General features: G+C 44.8%; 3 protein-coding genes across 8 annotated transcripts in view; 1 reads left to right on the forward strand and 2 right to left on the reverse strand.

Annotated features, from left to right (window-relative positions):
* Nucleotides 1-1,069, forward strand: part of pih1d1 (PIH1 domain containing 1) — a 26,760-nt gene extending 25,691 nt beyond the window's left edge. For 3 of the 6 annotated variants that reach the window (XR_015109959.1, XR_015109958.1, XR_015109960.1), the window contains exon 14: nucleotides 140-1,068. The gene's annotated coding sequence lies outside the window, so the exon portion shown is untranslated. Of the gene's footprint in view, nucleotides 1-139 lie in introns of all 6 variants that reach the window. The other 3 variants (XR_015109961.1, XR_015109956.1, XR_015109957.1) reach the window with 3 other exon arrangements.
* LOC147245718 (uncharacterized) overlaps nucleotides 1-5,209 on the reverse strand; it is an 18,976-nt gene extending 13,767 nt beyond the window's left edge. The window contains exon 1 of the mRNA XM_086184262.1: nucleotides 4,951-5,209. The gene's annotated coding sequence lies outside the window, so the exon portion shown is untranslated. The remainder of the gene's footprint in view (nucleotides 1-4,950) is intronic.
* A 6,669-nt stretch (nucleotides 5,210-11,878) lies between these two features.
* Nucleotides 11,879-20,689, reverse strand: part of cpt1a2b (carnitine palmitoyltransferase 1A2b) — a 42,873-nt gene continuing 34,062 nt past the window's right edge. The window contains exons 19-21 of the mRNA XM_086185769.1: nucleotides 19,538-19,651; nucleotides 19,341-19,433; nucleotides 11,879-16,681 (exon numbers count right to left, since the gene is read on the reverse strand). Coding sequence (XP_086041895.1) covers nucleotides 16,550-16,681; nucleotides 19,341-19,433; nucleotides 19,538-19,651 — 339 coding nt within the window. The 3' untranslated portion in view covers nucleotides 11,879-16,549. The remainder of the gene's footprint in view (nucleotides 16,682-19,340; nucleotides 19,434-19,537; nucleotides 19,652-20,689) is intronic.

Genomic DNA, 20,689 nt, shown 5'->3' on the forward strand with positions numbered 1-20,689 from the left:
TGCTGCTATAGGCTCAGACTGCTGGGATCTCCCATGATGCACTGGGCTTCTCTCTCCTCCTCTCTACCCTCCTATATTTGTCATATATAAATCATACTCATACGTGTTACTAACTCCTCTTCTTCTCCCCTCATCTCAGATCCCGGGTGCTGCTGGAGGAGGCTCCAGACCTGAAGAATCAGTCTCTTCCTTTTCTCTCCCTCTTCACCTCAGTCCCTCTCTTTCCCTCTGCATATCTGTCTTCCTCCATTGTCTGTCTTTGTCTCTGCCCCGCTCTCCTGCTCTCTTTCCTCCCAACTGGTCAAAGCAGAAGGCCGTCCCTGGATCTGCTCCACGTTCCTGCCTGGTTTTCATCGTCGCTGTTCCAGGATGTGCTTGCTCATGGAGAATTGTTTAGTGTCAATTCACTGGAGTGAGGTACTGGACCTGCTCTACTTGGAAAGAGTCATGAGAGAACTTTTGTTGGGATTTGGTGCCACACAAATAAAACTGACTTGACTTGACTTGACTTAAAACACCACTGAGACCCACCTCTCCTCATTCTCCTCTTTTAGTTTTAATCAGTCTGTATACAAAGACGAGTGACACATCAACATCTAAATTAAATATAATTTTCATTTTAAAATAATATATGATGATGTTTTAATTTTCTTACTGTCACAAAAGAAGGGTGAGGGAATATAAATGTCAGTGAAACACACGGCCAGGCATCGTGCAAGCTGGTGCGCAAGCGTCAGTGCAAGTTTAGAACTAACGTAAATGGTGGCATCACGCCAAGTGCCCTCACCCCCTGACTAGCACAGGGACCTGGGCTCAGCCTGCACCAGCAGGTGTTCAGTATGGTAATGAGGCTGGTTTGGTGCAACCGTGGTGCCTTGAGACCACCAGGACACGTTTGCTCCACAGACCCAGAAGAAGCTGGCCTTTGGTCAATGGAGTCAAGAGGGACGAGATATTCAAAGACCAGCAGGTGCTCTGCACCGGCCTCCTCCCAGACCTGCTGCATCTCCTCCCAGACTTGCTGCATGTCCTCCCAGACCTGCTCCCCCTCCTCCCAGGCCTGCTGCATCTCTGATGGCTTCACTAGATTCCCACTGCTCTTGTATAAGTACATATGAGCCCGCGGGCCTTCACCTGGTACACAAGGAGGTCCGTTTCTTCAGATGAGGAGCTCTCATTTCTCCCCAGCTGAAATGCGTACACCACTGAAGGGAAAGTCCTGGAGCACCCTGGGCTTTTAGACTCTGACCCAGATTATACATGCATGGGGGGAAAAAAGTCCCCTATGGGCTCCTATATGAGAGCTCTTAGATTATCCTATGAGTACAGTTTAGCCGGTAAAAATCACATCTGTGTTGGGCAACATTGTGCACTTTCCCTGGCGGAACGTCCAAAAGGGATTAATAAAGTAGTCTGTCTGTCTGTCATTATTTCAAGTTGAGCGATCATGACGACAGCAGACACCACAAGGGGAAGAGTTTCATGACCGTTCTATTGGTTGGTCAAAAATAACTCATCTGAGATGGTTCAGTTATCCTCCAGTTTGAGATGTGATATGAGTTGTGACTCGACATCGGCGTCTGTAAAAATGAATAGGATTCACTGATATTCACTGACTGACTGATATATTTACAGTAAAGATGGCATTAGGCATTCTGCGCTGGTACATGTGTTGTCCTGCACCGTCTCATTGAGACGTTTTCAAGACTATCAAGAGTCTGAAAGGCTTCTGAGGAAGGATTTTTTCCACAAATAAATCTGTCCATGTGAAAGAAGCTCATGTAGCCTGTTAAAGCTTCTCTCCTACGTTCTCAGGATTGAACATGTGTGTAATAATGACTTTACAACGGCTCTGTGATTTTTTTTTTTTTTTAGAGAGGATTTCTTCCTTTTCTTGACACCAAAGGAGGAATAGATAACTACAGAAACAGTATCTAATCAGATATCAACCTCCTGGTGCAGTGGCTGAGAGCTGCAAACCTGCTGCAGTTTCAGAGGGCAAACACAGGCAGGGAAAGAGCAGAAAGTTAAGGAAAGTATCTGTGGATATTCTCAGTCATCCAGGTCATGGTAAGTCTCAAAAAAGCATAAAATATGGCAACTGGACTAATCTCGTGTGAGTAGAAGACGTTTAAGTTCTTTCAGAACTGAAGAAGCCTCTTGGATGAGAGGCGAAACGTCTTCTACTCACACGAGATTAGTCCAGTTGCCATATCTTATGCTTTTTTGATAAAGTTAAGGAAACAACTTCACAACCCAAATGCAGCACAAAGGAAACCCATCCATCCATCGTCATCTTCCACTTATTCCTGTAAAGGGTCGCGGGGGCACATTCCACCACGCTGTCTCCGTGAATTGGAGAGTTGACAAGCAGCCGCCGAACAAAGTCACTCAACTGTGCTGTTGTGCTCCTATTTGAGAGTGCTTCATGAGAAAAAAATGGTGGCATGTTCATACTTATTTTTACCCACTCTATGAAACAAGCTTAACCCTGAAGGTGCATTAAAAAAAGGATCAAAAGTGGAAAAATATCAAATAAGTTTAAATGTGGACTCTTTCTGCCCTGACGAGGCCCTCATAGCCTCAGTTGTTTGATCCATGACTCAGTTTATGCCCTCCGGTGGAAGGACCTTTCATCAGTGATTAACTGCTTTAGTCAGTATGCTTCATACATGCACGTTAAAGAGGTGTACACGGTTGTCACAACTGCGTCTGCCATGCCAAGTTGTGGAAGGAACCACTGGAGGGGACAAGCTTTCATTCCACCATGTAGGGCTGGGCCACGAATCCAATTTTAATCGTCATCGCGATATCAAAATGTGCGATTAACACATCGCAAAAGTCATGTGTCCACGACGAGAGGTTCATTTTCACACGCTGTGAAAATAAACCGTTGTTCGATTAGCCGCACGTTTGGCCCATGACATTAATAGGTGGTGTGGCGTGTGTGGTGACAGCGGACACTAGCAAGCTGGTGGAGCCGAGGGCAAGCGCGTTATGTGGATGATGTAGAGAAAACGAGGAGCATGAGGAAAATGAGGTGGACCTGCCGGCGAAAAAAATAGCTCCTCACTCATTTGGAGCTATTTTGGGTTCAAACGAGACGACATGGTACCAGCCCAGGTACGGTGTACAGCATGTGGGGCGGTCGTGGCAACTACAAGGGGAAACAGGACCAATCAATGCCTGAAACACCACCACAAAGAACTGCACAAACAATTCAAAGACAGCCAAGGCGCTAAACAGCCGCCAACACCGAGTCCACATCACGTCAAAGGATTGCAGCAACCGTCCATTTCTGTGAGTTTAGCGAACGCGACGCCGCAGCCAGTCGTTCGCCCTCCAGAGGCTCTTCAGCGCGTCAGGGAATGTGGTGACATGTCAGCGCTCCTGCTTGAAACCTAGCAAAGACACCATGTTGGTGTTCCTGTGTGAGAACTTGAACTAAGAGAAGTGTAACAGGAGTTTGGGGATGAATAAATCTCCCTCTCTTGCTTTAGTGGTTCTACGTTACTCACTCAACTTTTCTCCATCGTAGCCCTGTCACTGCCACCTGTTTAGCAAGATGAAGGCATTGGCAGGTCTCGATCTTTATAAGGGGAGAAATGTTTCATTTGCCAGGTGCCAGGTTGAATTTATCTTATTGTTTTCTCACAGATATCTTTTAGTTAGTTGGTCGCCAACAGTCAGGTTTGAGCCTTGTGCAACTGCAATACGCAGTATTTTAAAAATAAAAGCATACGTTGGATACAAATAACTGTTCAATTTTCTTCATTCAACTGGGATAGGCTATTAAATGTTTGTGGTCTATGTTAGCTGTAAATATTTAAACAGAAAGATATGCTTTAATGTCCTGTAGCTAATATGTACCCTAGTATATATACGCCCAGCCCTCCCACCATGTATATTGTAGATATGTGTCTCTACTTTAGATAGTGGATCTCTGATTGTATGCACCTGAAATTGGAAGCACCAGAACGGTACAGAACAGTTTGAGACAAACACAAACAGCACGATTAGCAAACCCCTTCATCGACTTCTGTAGTTCCACAGCACAGAGTGTCTGCCCGAGGGTTGGAAGTTTTCAGTGGAGTGACTGACACCACAGCTAAAAAATCAGAAGTGCATGCTGTTCAATGCTATCAATCAGAAGTGACGCGAGGCCACTGCGCATCCGCCCACCAACAGCTAAGCACCAAGTGGTGCACAAGTAACACGCCATAATTCTTCCATAAACACAGTCCAATTAGGAAAGATAAAAGCCAGGTCAGATCAAACATCCAATTCAACTTCATAGTTCATCAGTGCTTCCTCACCATCGTGTTCCTCACCACCGAAGCCCAGAGGAGAGCGCTAGAATGTGTCTGACAAAATCAACATCATCAGTTGTCTAGCTACACATGACATGAAAAAGCCTTAAAGAATAGGGGTCTGGACAATTCCAGCAACAGCCTGGGACACTGGTCCCACCACCGTGATGCTGCCTCCTATCTTCAATGGAATCTTCATCCTGCTGATTCATGCACGTTCGTGCTGCACCGGGGATCTGGTTTTCCGTCTTCTGATGGTTTGGTCATATTTGGCAACCCCAAAAACTATCTCGCGACCCCCGTTTGGGGTCCCGACCCCTAGGTTGAAAACCAAATCCTCTGAACACCTTGGACGCTGCGAGGCTGTGAACGATTTCAAGGCATTAACGTGGACAGTCCGGACGTCAAACGACAGCCCAGCGAAGCGCGCCAGCGTCCCAACCACATGCCGCTGTCCTGACTACACCCACTGAGTACACAACGCTACCCGCTGATGTTAGGCCACTGACACAAAGCCAGTTTGGTTTTATCACCAAACTGACAAACGTGCGCGGTAACTGCGAAGCTGGACGAAGCAATGCCGTCACAGGTTGTCTCATAAGGAGCTGGACTCTTTGAGGAGGGCGAGTCGGCGACCTACCGTGCTCCGTGCTGCGTGGCGACCGTTTGCGCTGAGGATCACCGACACCACATCTTTATTCTAGCCACATTACTTTCGCTTTCGTTTTAGCCAACTCTGTTCCTCCTCGCTGACGAGCCTCACGGCTGCATGGACTGGCTTTGAAAACCGAGCACTGCTGTCATTTCAACAGCCGGCAGACAACAAGGGGACGATTGAGAACTTCCCCCTCGTTGTCTGAAGACTCGCCAACACCCGGTCGCCCTCTGCAGAGCTGGACAAGTTCGTACGGAGGATTGAGAGGGAAGAAAGTGTTGGTGGACTAAATAAAGTTGTGTCGCTACTTTGGGAGCAGAGCGTATCACGCGCTTCTTCAGAGTGTTTAAAAGAGATTCAGGGAACAAACTATATCTCCTTGCTCTGAATCATTTAAATTGAGGGGAAATTCCATGTTTAGAAGCCTCAAATGACAAAACTGAGATATTTTACATCGGCCTCGAAATAGCAGGCAGGGAGAAAGTTGTGTCCAGTGACGAAGAAGTAAAAATCCATTCATTCTGATCAAGAAGGATGCAGCTTTGCATCCGTCCATTTAAATCAGGTTTATTTCTTTGGAGTAAAAATCACAGCAAAAGTGAACTTGTCACACACCTCAAAGCGTGCAGGTGTGGAGCCCGATTCTTTAAATTCATTGAATGATGCCAATGCTACAACAAACAGCCAACGATGGGCCATGAAAGCACACTTATCACTTCAAAATCTGACATTGGAACCTGCAGACGGCGACGGGCTTGTGCTGTGAATCGAGAGCACGCATTTGCATTTTAATGACAGCCGATCCCCAGCTGCTGGACTGATGCCTGTGCTGGTGTTTCAGCAAAGAAAAGCGCTGCTGACAACTGGCTGATAATCTTTACACTGAATAGAACGTAAAAGAACTTCACTGTCAACAACATGTGCAGAGTATTAAAAGCAAAAGAACCGATGATGAAAAATGGCCTTATTTAGAGTGTTATACTTATTATATATTTACAACATCTTCATGTGTGCAGCTAAAACACAGTTTGATGGGCGGATTCCAACACAAGCTACTGCTAAACTGAAGCCGTGCTGTTCTTTGAGACCTATTTTAGATACAAAACATTGGTCAGAAGTACCTTCTTCTGGCTGCACAGCTGCCAACATCAGTAAATACATCTGTCCTGTGTATCTGCAAAATATAAACTGACTGATAAATCAGCAAGACAATAAAACCAGTCGGTCTCTGCTCTAGATTATTGTGGACCTGTCAAATCAAAAGTGGACTAGGATATCAAGTGGACCGTTTCAGATTTGTGACTACAACTTGTCGTAACAAGCAACGGTAGTTTTGATGTCTTTTCACCATGCGTCATTTTTCCAGATGAAAGATTAGAATTAGTTAGACCAGACTAAATATAAATCCTGATGATTCTGAGTTTCAGTTCCTTCACCAGGGGGCTGAAGACGTCTGAGGGTAAGAACACATGTTTGCAACTGTGTGCCATCTGTATGGTCGCTCCTCTGAAACCAGAATTGGCACTTAAACTACTCCTCCTGTCTCACACGTCTCCTGTCTCACACCACTCCTGTGTGTGAAAGAGGTCACGTAAGTTAACCAGAAGGAACCCACTGTATTCAATCTGTTGGGAGACGCTATTCTGATAGCAGAATTCTGCATGGCAGCGTGTCTCCCAGCACCTGATAGTTGCTGAAGTTATGGAACTTCTGCCCCTGTGGGCAGTTCTGATTGTAAGAGAAATGCCCTCACCTTTGATTCACAAACTTGGAAGCAACAAGACGTCCTCTGTCATGACCAAAAGTACCTGTGTGATATCTGCTACCTCAGAGCCAGCCGCCCCGTCTCATCCGACGACCCCCGAATAACTCAGCTCATTGAACAAACCGTGAACACGCCAACTCCAGATCAGTGTGCAAACCAGGATGTTACCACCAGCAGCCTGGCAGGAGAGCGATGAAGGAACGAGTCCCCAAACCCACAAGTAGCATTGTTAGCATTGTTACACGTCTGCTACCTTTGTCTCTACTCAAAGAGGTTTCAGTTGAATGACTACTCAATGTTATAAATCAGTAAATATCAAAGTTATAAACTTTGAAGAGTTTGTTTGTATTAAAGGGCGGCACAGTGGTGCAGTGGTCAGCACTGTGGCCTCACAGCGTGACCCTTAACAGGATACGCAGAAGTAAACGGATGGAAAGTTTCCCTCTCTTTCCTTCTGTCTCTCTGTCTTCCTCCATTCTCTCTCTTTGTCTCTGTCCATCAGTCTCTCCTCCTTTCTCTCCCTCTTTATCTCTGTCCCTCTCTTTCCTTCTGTCTCTCTGTCTTCCTCCATTCTCTCTCTTTGTCTCTGTCCATCAGTCTCTCCTCCTTTCTCTCTCTCTTTATCTCTTTCCCTCTCTTTCCTTCTGTCTCTCTGTCTTCCTCCATTCTCTGTCTTTGTCTCTGTCCTGCTCTCCTGCTCTCTCTCCGTCCCCACTGATCCTGGATCTGCTCCACCTTCCTGCTGGTAAAGGAAGGTTCTGGTGGCTGCTGTTGCAGGATGTGCTTGCTGATGGAGGATTGTTGGGTGGAGGTTCATTGAAGGAGGGAGGTGCTGGACCTGCTCTACTTGGACAGAGTCAGGACAGAACTTTGGTTGGGGTTTGGCGCAAGACAAATAAAACTGACTCGACTTGACTTGAAGTGGTGCAGATTTCACAAACTCTCACGAGCAACAGATCTCATTGTTGGCTAAAATGTAAAATTAATTTAAAAATCTCATTGGCTTTTAGATGAGGAGCAAGACTTTGTGAGCTAGTTTCTGGGTTACCTAACAAAAATATGTCGCCACTGCTGCACTCTTACCATATCCTACTGCACACACTGCTGGTGTGTGGACATGTGAGTACATAAGTTGTGCGGAGCCAGGAGGTGTAGCCAGGACAGAGCACCGTCTCTGATATCTTGTTTAATGTTGCTTGTTTCAGTTTAAAAATGAACCCAAAATGCAAACACTGAATGAATTGGATGGTGAAAGGAATTCTCGGAGAAACCGCGCATCAGTCGCTGCACTGCTGATTTGACTTTGTGCTATCTAATGATCCTTTTTATTGTCTATTTTATTTGTCATCACTTCCTCTTCCTCTTCTTCTTCTTCCGCCTTCCTGTCCGTCTCTTCCCTGTCCCTGTTGTTTCTTCTCAGTCAGCTGCTTCCCTGTCCTCAAGTTCTTCCGCATTTTTTGTTGTTGTGTGATTGGTTGAGTGTGCATTATGTGTCAGTTTGCTGTCCGTCATTTTCAGATCCTCTTTGCTGGAATGAAGGAGTGAATGAATAAATGAATGAATGAATGGAAAGACTTGTTTGAATGAATGATGTAAACCTTTATTGCCCTTCAGGGAACTATCTTTGCACATAGAGCATCAGTATCAAAGGTCACAAAGACACAACAGTGACATTCCAGAAACACGAGATGGACGTATTGAGGAGCTAATCTCAGAGGTGAGGGGCACAGACGGAACAGGAAGTCACCGCGCTGGTAAACAGTCACGACCTGTCCTCTTCCTGCAGCTGAAAGTCCCGTGTGTATTCACACGGTTGGTTTTGACAACCCAGTCTCATGTCAAAACGTAAAAAGGCTCCGTTTGTCCACAGGTCCAAACCTGTCAGTTCTACCATGAAGGCCTAAAAATTGTGAAATGGGTACGTTTTTTTCCCCCTGTTCTTTTCTACTGGAGCGCTGGTAGGTCATGTGACTTTTTCATGCGGGCCTCTCAAAACAAAAAACATGGCGGCCGCTCCTGTCATTGTCGGAGGAAAGTGCCTTATTCCAAGAGAGTTTTGATTTAATAAAGCATTCTGATGACATTTCTAGAGAGAAATGTACATTTTATTTTCATAATCTTCGCTCAGTTCTTCACGATGAATCTTTCACCTCTCGGATTCTGCTGTTGCTATGGTGGTTGCTATGGACGCTACTGGCATCATTCCAAGTTTTTTGCAGTTGTTATGGTTCAAACCACGGAAACCTAAATGGCGTTCATGTCATTGTATTTTGTCGTTACATTACGTCGTTATCTGAGTTGATAATATATTTGTGGGATTGTTGACTAATAAAAATAATATAAAACATATTGGCCCAGGAATTACCATCAAAATATGAAAGAGCTACGCTTGTTTGTTGTTGTTTGTGTGATTGTTGACTACAGCTGTTCAATAAAAATAATTCCATATATCCGCTTCCATGGAAGTCGGCCCCCGTTCTTCTGTGAGAAAATCCGGAAGTTGTCGCTCACTCCGAGGAAAAAAAACCCCAGACATTTTTAATACTTTATCTTTTGATTAATAAGACAATAAACAAATTCCTTTAATTTCTATACTTTTATAGAAATTTCTATACTATAATTTTCAATACTACAGTACAGCATCAGAGACACTCAGTTATTGATTGCCTGAATGATTGATTTCCCCCAGAAGAGGAACAGCTTTGTTGGAGCAGTAAAAATACACACATCAGAACGACAAAAGTTACATTTGAAAATAAACTACATGACATTACCAGCACGATATATGAAGAACAGTTAGGATCAATTTAACTGACCAAATAGTTAGGATTCCTTTAATGATATCCTTGATGAACCCAGACATCAGTGTGGTTTGTTCCCCTCAATAATAAATCTGTAAATGTAGCGTGAAATGATGGAACTAAAAGGCCACCTCTGAGTGCAGGAGTTAGCCTCTGTGACGGATGTGACGTCAGCAGACCGCCATTCGTTTGGATCATTGTTTATATTCTTAATGCTGATTGGTAGATCTGTAATGGTTACAAATGGACTTTGTAGGTAGAATAAACATCCAGAAATTAAATTAATTTGTTGATTGTCTTATTAATCAAAAGATAAAGTATTAAAAATGTTTTTTTTTTTTTCGTGGAGTGAGCGACAGCTTCCGGATTTTCTCACAGAAGATTATACACAAGAACTGAGTGAATATTGCGGAAATAAAATGTATATTTCTCGCCAGAAATTTCCTTAAAATGCTTTTTTAAATCAAACCTATCTTGAAATGACGCTCGTTTGTAATGGCGTCCTTAGCAACCACCATAGCAACTGCAGAAACGTGACACTGTCACGACTCTCTTCCGAGAGGTGAAAGATTCATGGTAATAACGAACAAACCAAAGATTATACACAAGAACTGAGCGAAGATTATGAAAACAAAATGTACATTTCTCTCTAGAAATGTCATCAGAATGCTTTATTAAATCAAAACTCTCTTGGAATAAGGCACTTTCCTCCGAACATGACAGGAGCGGCCGCCATGTTTTTTGTTTTGAGAGGCCCGCATGAAAGAGTCACATGACCTACCAGCGTTCCACTAGAAAAGAACAGGGGGAAAAAACGTACCCATTTCACAATTTTTAGGCCTTTATGGTAGAACTGACAGGTTTGGACCTGTGGACAAACGGAGCCTTTTTATGTTTTGACATGAGACTGGGTTGGTTTTGACAGACAGATTCCTGTGATGTCATCAGAAGAAACATTCATGGTGCTGCTGACTTTATTCTCAGAGTTAGGACTTCATTAAAGAATAAAGCTGAGGAGAGAGTTAAGAACCACCAAAACCAGAAAAAGCACATCCAGTCTTAACCAGAAGAGCAGCATTCAGGGGTTCCTTGCTTGGTAGGCAACCACGCAGCCTGTTGTTCGAGGGGCAGGGCCATGGGTGGTGTGACGTCACAGCCCTTTGACTAACCAGCTAACTTTGGTCTCACCTTGACTGTGTTTGTACTTGAGATTGAAAGACAACTGAAACAAGTTTGCTGACCTGACAACAAACCTGCTGTGAGCTGGAGTTGCCGTTTCTGTTTCTGTTTCTGTTTCTGTTTCCACTCAGTTGGTTTGTCTCTGCAGTCAGGTGGTAGAGATTCAGTCTGTTATCAAAGCCATCCTTAATGAGCCATCCAATGGCGATGTGACCTGAAATTAAGAACAAGTAATAAATAAATAATAATAAAAACTAAACCATGTATTTTTTGGTGGCCGCATGACTTTCTCAGGATGCCAGCGAAGCATAATCCAAGTGTGATGAGTGACTGCTGAGTTCATTGGGAGTAAATCTGGCAGAATTCTGTCAGATGCAGATGAGAAAATGATCCGGCGAAGGACAGAAGCCCGAGGTGTTAGGAGGTGACGCGTGAGGAGAGGCGCCTCTTCCATGCGGCGCCCCTGGTTGTATGACGCTAGATCCTGATCGAAAGGGTACAAGGTCACCAGGTTGATTTCTCTGCAACTACGAACGTGCAGTTGGTGTCACACCGTCATGCTGCTGCGTCAGGACCAGTGTCAGACCAAGACATTTATGCTGGTGTTAAAGCATTCGTACTGCAGCTGCTGTGGCTGTGAAGGTGCACAACTTCAGTCCCTATTTTATCCTCAAATACTTGGAACTGCCCTGCTTTATTTTTCATATATTCTTCTTTTTATAGCTGATATTTCTACACTTTTATGTTGTACTCGGATGTTTGCATACATTTGGCGGCCAGTTTTTGTAATCCGTGCCAAGGTGAGACAAATTCATAATTATGAAATATTTGATGTCAAATTTGTAGCTTATCTTTAGCATTTTGATTTATTTATTCTTTGTCTGGTGGAAATGAGCTTATGAGATGAAACCATTTAAAAAAAACAAACTTCTAACAGCTTTTTTTTTTTCCCCAAGTGTTTATGAATAAAATTGAATTAAATTTTTCCCTGTTGGACTTCATTTTAAAACCTTTTCAGATCTGCACAAATTCATTTTAGTCTGCGCAGAATTTAACATTCAGTTAATTGTTTTCTAAGGTGAGACAAGTCTTTATTTCCCTCACAAAATCATTGTACAGTTTATGAGCGACTCAACGATAAAGACTGACAGGAGCTCCAGCGCAGGATCAGGAAGTATTTTTATTTCATGTAACCATCATTAAAACGCCTTCACGGATTCCACAATTTACATCTAAATTTAACATTTTAGAAAGAAAACAAGTGACAAAAACACATTAATATCAGTAATAGCATCACAAGGAGCCTAAAAATCAGTAAACATGATATCAAATTGTTTCAAAATTGACGATACCCACAAATAAATAAAAAAAAAGTTTAAGCTCATCTATTAATCAAGAGAAAAATGCAGTAGTTGTACCAGGACGTGAGAAAATTAACCATTTAAAATGTATCCAAAAATGAATGAAGACAAAGAACTTGCTGCTAAATGCTAACTTTGCTCGTGTTGGCGAGACAGGCCCATCGTCCAAACTGTTGAAAGTTTAAATTCCAGGAGGACGCAACTGAATGAGGAGCGTCCTGCTGGAGCCCTGATCCAGCATCAACGGGGAGCGCGTCCACAGAAAGGAGCCCATGGGACCGGGTCGCCATTTATTTGACCCTAAAATAAATGAGTTGGTGAAAACCAGTTTCTGATGTCGGGATAAACAATTGATGCTTCACCACCTGAACTCCACCAGTTGTGACGGATCAGATCATCCACTTTATACTCTAGAGGAACTGAAGAGGTAGAGACATTACTGGAAGGCTGCAGCTGTAGGAAATGCCTTCACTAATGATTGAATATATACATACACATCCAAATATATGTATATATGTGTATATATACGGATCTATATACATATATATGACGTGGCAGTCAACAGTTTGGGCAGTGAGCTATTTTAAAAAGCTGCACCTGAGACAGAAACACAAGCCACTGTGGTCTGAGGTTATTCCAATGTTACGCCAACAATCACTCTAAAAAGCCACGTTAAAGTTACCGTATCCTTGTGCTCCATCCATGAGCAGAGATGCAGTGGGAGGTTCATGCTAACTAAATCATTAACAGTGGAATGACAGACTCCTGTAGCACTTCCTTCATGCCTCCAGAGAACGAGCTGGATCCAGGAGGGGACGAGCGCCACTGCAACTCTAATCATTGACTCATGCTTTACTGTTAACCTTCAATGTCAACAGACGGAAAAGCTGGGGGAGGCTGGGGTGAGGACGTACTTAACTGATACAGGTTCCCCGCTTTACAATGAGAGAGTGTTAATATTCTGCTAGAGCACAGTTATATCCAGTATAATCACGACAGACGCCCCCCTGTTGCTGGGTGCTACCAGCTTGGTCATCTTAACCTTGTGACTGCCAGATAACGGCATTGAAAAGGCACCACAAACACAGACATTCTCAGCCTCTGTGTGACAGCTGGATTGATATGAAACCCTCCGCATCACCACTACATCCCTGCACACGCCAGCAGTCGCTCCCTGTAGTACATTCGTGTTAGCGGAAGAAGGCCGGAGGCCCTGATGCGTCTCTGCAGGGCTGCTGCTCCCGCGGGTGTCGCACCAGAGGGCCTTTACACACCGACCTGGTTACACTGTGCTGCAGTGACAAGGGCCTATTAAACAACAAACCTTACACGGTTTCCCTCGAATGTTGCATTGATTTCAGAACTGCATTAAAAAGTTAAAGTGAAACCTTCAATTCAGGCATGTTATTCATTGAAATGCCACAGCAATGAGTCATTGCCTCAGAAATAAAAGAGCGACACTTCATTCACTCCATGTCACGATCAGCGGAGTTGTCCGTGTGACTCTGCTTTAAAGGAATAGTTTAGCCATCTGCCTACTCTGAGAGCATCAAAGGCTGATCCTCTCAGCAAAAGCTCTTCCTCCTGCTCTGAATTGTTTACCTCATGCCCACTGACAGAGACAGGCTCTGGAGGGACAGGGCAGAGGCATGGAGGGGGACATTTTCTGTATATTCATCACGGCAGGAAATGCAGTCTCCTTCCGAAGGGGTGCCTGAGTGGGAACTCGGGCTGCAAATGCCTGCTAGGAGGAAAGGGAAGTTTTAAAATGTCTGGCGATTCGAGGCCACTGCACACCACACACTTCTGACTGGCTTCAACACTGACAAGGCCTTTCATTCAACAGCTCACCTGAACAACTACTGAGACGTCTACGCTGCTTAACATCTACACATTCATCATTATGTATCTACTCTGACAACTGGAAAAGCACACAAAGTTTATTCTTCCTCCCTTCCATCCTTCTGAACCTGGACATAAATTCAACTGTAGCTGTAGTGACAGAAACTCTCACGTGATGTTCAAGAACGCATGAACTCGCTGCAGCTGACAACTTTCCAGCTGGCACTCGGGAGACCACTTCCTCTTATTCTCTAAAACAGGGTGGAAGCAAGTGTGTGCACGTTCACACACGGCACTAAGAAGCAGCTGGTAATGAGCTGCTTTATTTCCCACCCCACTAAAATAAGACGTGTCTGCAGTTCAGGCTGACTGAGTTTATTTGTGCTTCAGGGGATCAAGATGAGGCAGGACCCCATGACCACCAGAGCTTACCAGCAGCCGTCCAATTTAAAATGACAGTCGGGGGGTTTCATTAGCAAGAGTAGCTCTACGAGGCAGCCGTCCCTTCTGTGTGTGTGTGTGTGTGTGTGTGACATGCTGTTATGGACACACCATCTACATTCTAAGAATTATATTCTAAAAAAAAGTTTTTTTTCCATTGTTTTTCTACCGAAGGAATCACATTCATTGTAGATGGAAACCCCAAGTGTACCTTGAATGTATCTGATCATTTGTGGGAAACACGAGCGGTCGTGGTCACTTGGTGTTTCCATCTACAATGGAGTTGGTTGGTTTGGAGCTCCCGTTTATACCAGCTGGACTGAAGCTCAAGCAGCCAGTTGATCACATGAGCGGTGCACTGGTACGCATTTAACAACTGAAGTAAAAAACAAGACTGCACTGCATTATGATAAATGGATGGAGGCTATTTTCAGAATTAAGCTCCAAACCTCTTTTGATTTTGCGAAATAATTCAAAACTTCCAATGAATATTGATGGGAATGAAAACTGAATACTTGGGAATTCACAGGAATCTGGACATGTGGTGCTGTGTGCATCCTTCTGTCACACGCACAGATCATCAGTTTCTTCAACATCGCATGAAGAGTTTCTGTTTCCCCAAAGATTACATCCAGTCAGGAAACGTTGGCTACCATTACTGGGCTCCATACATTTCATCAATGATTTCTAAGTGCTTCTAAGTGTCCATATAGTCTCCTGTTTGGTTTAGAATGGCGCCGATTCAGCAGGCCCTGCCCCCCGTGGCCTCCTTCCTCCTCCACATCAAACAAAAACAAGCCACTTCCTCAACTGACAAATAGACGGGAGTCAAAAATGCACCTTGTCTAGAATGTTTACATGCACATCTGCATATGAGAACACAAAAGCTTCTATCTTTGTCTGTGTATGACAAGGAAAATGCACAGTTGGTATTAAATCCCCAACCCATCCAGGGTGAACCCCGCCTCTCGCCTGAGCGCTGCTGGGATTGGCTCCACCCCCCTGCACCCCTTAACAGGACAAGACGGAGAAGATGGATGGATGTTCTAGTTTATTCTGGTTATTTAGTTCTCTGTCTTTGCAGTGTTTGAGGAGCCTGTTTCTACGCCCTCAAACGGATTTAAAGGACAATGCATCCCTGCAGTTGCTGCTTCCTCAAAGTCAGAAGCCGTTGACACAGACAGGCCGCCTGTTGGAAGATAAGATCTTTCCTTTCGAGAGGGAAAGTGACATCAAGGGCAGTTTGTCTTGGAAACAGAAAGGGATTTTCACAGGGAGAAGCCAGAGGACAAGTTTCTGACAGCCCTGATAATGAGTGGCACGTTGATAACCTGAGGTGAGCTCCAAGAGCTGACTGGTAGTAAAACTCAGCAGGTTTAGTAGCAGAGCCAGAGAACCCTTTGACATGTGGATTACAAAGACCAGTCGTTTAAAAAGTGATTAGAGCGCCATCAAGTAGCTCATGACTGACAGTCTGACAGTATGTTGTTTGTCCAAAAATCTGCCGGTGGATAAACACGGGGAGAGGATGACTAGAGCTCTGGTTGAAGGGAGAATAAGAAGGGTGATGGCTTTCAGGGCATACGAATATTGCGTCACACAAAAGCTCGTTTCTGAAAAGCAAACAAATCTGAGGACAGTTTCTAGTTGAAGAAATGCAAACAGCCTTTCCCTTATTTGTTGATTTACTGTTGCTTCACTCTCATGTTCCTTTCATAGTTCCCTTTTTCCTGATCTGCTCCCCCATCTCAGCAGCAGAAACCTCCCCTGCATGAAGACACATGAGAACGATGTCGCATCTTTTCATTATTTCCTGAATTCCCTTGAACTTTTCCACTGCCAACCTTTTGTTTCCTGTCCTTAACTCATTCGTTCGTCACATCATCTCAGAGGAAGCGTTGCAAGAACTTTCACAAGGGAAGCTGCAAATCTCTGGCGGACAGAGCTTTTGTTATCGCAAAAGCAAGAATCGATGTTATTTTGAAACGTTAGCAATGATGGCTTTTCAGTTCCATCTCTTTCTAGTGGAGGAGTCCCACCCTTTATGTCGCCGCCGTCGTGAACGAGAGCACCTGTGTTGCTGGATTAGGCAGGAATCTCCCTCTGCTTTCATGTACGTAATTCTGTTGTGCCGGTTTCATAAATGCTGTCGGAACTCCAGTCAGTCGCACCACGACAGCAGCATCCTGGGTGAGTTATTGAAGGGGCTTTGTGGCGTGAGCCTTGGCTGTGCTTTTGGAGGATGGCGGCGTTTTGGTGTCAGCAGAGAGGACAGTCATGATGTCCTGGAGAGCTTTCTTTATTTGGGCTCCAAACCTGTGAGAGTCCTGAAACAGAGGAAAACAGGAGGAGTAGGAATGTGAGGTAACCATCACGTTCATGACTGCAGACTGTAGGTGGTAAATGGACTCACTGCTGCTCGGATGCATTGTAGTTGATTATAGTTCCTGCCATTTATTGCCCCTGTGCTTTTCTGCTGCTACTTCTCTGTTTCTGCTGCTGTAACAGTGCCAATTTCCCCACTGAGGGATGAATAAAGGTTCATCTTGAAGGTTTAGCGCCTTTGTACCTCAGCGGCACTCAAACACTTTACAGTGTCAGGCAGTCCACGTCTTTATTTGAAAAGTTACGAGCCTCTGTCTCAAACAGTGCCAAGGCTCTTGACAATCAGATGTACTTAAATTTTAAATAATAAAATAAAGTCATAATCAGAAGTAAACCAGTGGCACCATCACCGAGCCATAGTGACGTACCGTAGGTCACCATTGAGTACGACAAAACAAGATGAAAATGTAACAAAAATTAAAGCTGCAAGCAGCGTTGTTAGGGCCTGAGCCCCCGCGCAGCCGCGGCCGGATCACCGGCCCGAATCCAGCGGTGTAATCGGCAAATCCCTAGGCCTTGTAGTTTAGAAGATACGAGCCTCAGTGCGCTGCACAGTGTGAGTGCAGAGCTGAGAGCCGGCCCTTTAAGAGCCCCTCCCTTCTCTGCTCGCTCTCTGCCATCTCTGTCAGAGCTGAGAGCAGAGCTGAGAGCAGAGCTGCTAGCTGGCCCATTAAGAACCCCTCCCCCGCTGCACTGTGTCTGATCTGTGCTGGAGTGGAGAGAGTGGAGGATTCAGAGAAATGTAGTGTGTAAAAGCTGAATAAGTCGGCATACGTTGGTCAAAAGTAACACAAAATACCATATTTTTGTAGGGATTTTTGTCAGGAATACAGTGGTGTGTTTTTAAAAGCTGTGGGATGTATGGTGTAGATGTGAGAAGCATTTGTTTGAGAGTATGTACCCTGAGAGGACACGGCCTCCCCAAAGACTTCCATTGTAAGGTGAAACGTGTCTCCCCCACTTTGACGGCTTATAAAATCCAAACCGAGCGCGTAGTATATTAACCTTGAACAACTTTTAATCAGCACAGTTGGGAGATTAATGTGTGAAAGTTTGGAAGCCCTGGCATTTACGGTTTAGGAGGAGATAGATTTTGTTCGGGGAGTAAAAAAAGTCAAGATTTTGACAGTTTTGTCCAACTTGTGGACATTCTGTTGTAGATAGGTCAGGGGTCAGAGTGTATGAATTGTTCGTCTTCATGAGACGAGTCCAACGGTGTTGGTCCCATGTTTGTGGGACTTTCGTGTGAGGAGTTATAACGCTGGAAATTTTAAAAAATTATCTTTTTTTTGTGTGGCTCCCTAGGTGGCGCTATAGACTTTTGTGGTGTTTTTGTTTTTGATTAGTGAATGTTGAGACATACCGAACGATTGTGCCGAATTTCAGTGAATTTCATGCATGTTCAGGGGGTCAAATTAGATTATGCGCGTTATGCGCATTATGCGCATATAGCGCGCACTCATTGAGAGCAAGAACAGTATAATACCAGGTTTTGAATGGGTGTGTATGTGAAAACTGGCTCCGGGCCGTCTGGCCCAGTTGCCTCATGGGTGTTGGGGGGGCCTGGGACACTGTTTAGTGGGTGTTTTTAGTGGTTTTAGTGCTGCTAATGTGTTGCTCTGCCTTCGAAACATAACAGGGTCTTCGCCAGGTACTGGCTCAGGCCCTAAAAATGAAGATGCAAGAGGAAAGCCAGGAATGCAAGAACGGATAGAAGCGACAGTGACAAAATGTCAATCTGTCCCATTTTTAGTGTTTTTGTAACAGCAGAGAAGCAATGTCAGCTCTCACATGACATGCCAGACTCCATCAGCCAGAGAATCAAAACAGAATTTGGGTTGCCAGCCTCATCGTACCAACCCAATATTCTGTAACAGTAAATTCAGCCTTCATGAGTTTGTTCGCTACTGTTTTTTTCATAACCTTTGTCATAATTAACTAGTTGCATTGGCAGTTGCATTTTACTTGGTAAAATAAAAAGCGATGCACGCGAGTGTAACGCACATACAGTAGTGCCGCTGTGCTCAGAGCCCAGCCCATAAATACTGGCGCCTCCTGCAGGATCATCGGTGAATGCAGACAGAAGCCGAGGCCGGCGAGCGTCAGAGAGTTTCTGACCAGTGGGAAAGGAGCTTAAAGGAATCATCCTTTAAAAAGAAGTTGGTCCTGTGCACTGTCATGTTGCTGTTTAATGATCGAGACGGCAAACTGGACAAACTAGTTCATGGCTCGTCTGCTTGCGCGCTGAGCAGTTGAGGGGGCGGATCTTTGCTGACTTGAAAACAGAAGAGCTGAAACTGAAACCGTTTTAAAATGGCGGTTCTAATGGAAAGCAATTAGCATATCAAAAGAGACGTGAGTGATGAGTTCAAACTCCCAAGATACATTCATATTAACCAAACCAGACTTTCCTCAGTCGATCACCACGAAGCATTTACTGCATATTCCAACACGCAGGTATGTAGCATATGAAAACTTTTTGAGGCCTGGAAATTCCCATTTTCAAATTCCCTGATTTTCTGGGTTTTCCACGTCTGTATGAACGCTGCAGCCGTGAGCGCCGTGTTGGTGAAACCATCCCCGTCCCTGGGTTTTACTCACAGTCTCGCTGCAGGAGTATTTGGACGACACATGGAAGTTGATCATATCCTCGCCCACGATGATGTATGAAACCCCATAGCCATCATCAGCAACCTGTCGTCACCATGGAGACCGGATGAGACCACGCCATACTCAGTATCCATGCTTGCACACAGCTTTGACAGTTTTTACACTTTAAGAGAGTGTGTGTCACTCACAGGTCCGAAGCCTCCACCCAGCGATATGAACTCAGGGTGGTTCTTCAGGTCAAACAGCTCCATCTGCTGAACTGGTGTCTGACTGGTGGAGAGACGCCACGGCTCGGACAGGACCTGGGACGTCCAACCAGGGAGACAAACAGATGGCGCAGGAAGACAGGTTAGTGGCTGCTAGGGTCTCAGGATAGTCAGACTGAGTCATAGATATGGGAGGATGAGTTGGGGGTGTGGGGTGCTGGGACGCCACCCCCCGAGTGGAATAATGCTCTATTACCGTATGACTGAACTCACCCATGATGCATTTTGCTCAAAATCTGTTGATTTGGACATTGTCACATGGTTTATGTTAAGTTTCTTGTGCACGCAGAGTTTGTGGTTGTATTGTGTCCATGTTTCTCACTATTTTTGCGATAGGGAATATGAAGTTGTTGGTTTTTTTTTTAAATTTACCAGATTCACGATGCCATTTGTGAAGGGACTCCCTGTCGGGCTCCATTTGCTAGGGACTTGGATCTGCTTTGTGCAGCTTGACGTGTCTTCTGTCAGGCTGCACATTTCTCTCCTCTCTTGTTCTCAACCCCTGGGGTTGGGGGGTGGGGGAGTGCAAATCCTGGAGGTGGGGGGTGTGTCCACCCCCTCGGCACCCCTACTCCCCTGAGTATGGACTGTGTTGATACTGCAGGGCAAGGCCAATTTATTTATGGAGCACATTCCAGCAGCAGGGCAGAAATAATAACAATAAAAAAGCGGCAGCAAACAAAGTCAATAGTCTTGATTTAAAGGCACTGAGGGTTTTTGGAGACCTGCAATTCTCTGGGAGTTATGCCCGGATGATCTGAGACGTTGGACAGTGTGACAATTTGGTCGAAGGTCAGAAATGCATGGACGTACAGTATTTTGAAATATATTCTTTGAGAGAGAGGAAGCCAGTGGGAAGACCTGAGAGCTGCAGTGATGTGGTCAACTGTCTTGCTGTTGGTGAGGACTCGAGCGCAGCCTGTGGAATCAGCTGCAGCTGTCTGACGGACTTTTTAGGGAGAGCTGGAAAGCAACCGTTGCAACAGTGGACGCTGCTGAGGACGGATGCATGGGGACGGTTTTCCACATCTGCTGAGTAATGAGTCTTTTTTTATCGTCATAATAAACTGACTT

This window comes from Aulostomus chinensis, chromosome 18, assembly GCF_037954235.1.
Source record: "Aulostomus chinensis isolate RoL2024-O1b breed Wild chromosome 18, RoL_Achi_v1.0, whole genome shotgun sequence".
In the NCBI taxonomy this organism is placed as follows: Eukaryota; Metazoa; Chordata; class Actinopteri; order Syngnathiformes; family Aulostomidae; genus Aulostomus; species Aulostomus chinensis.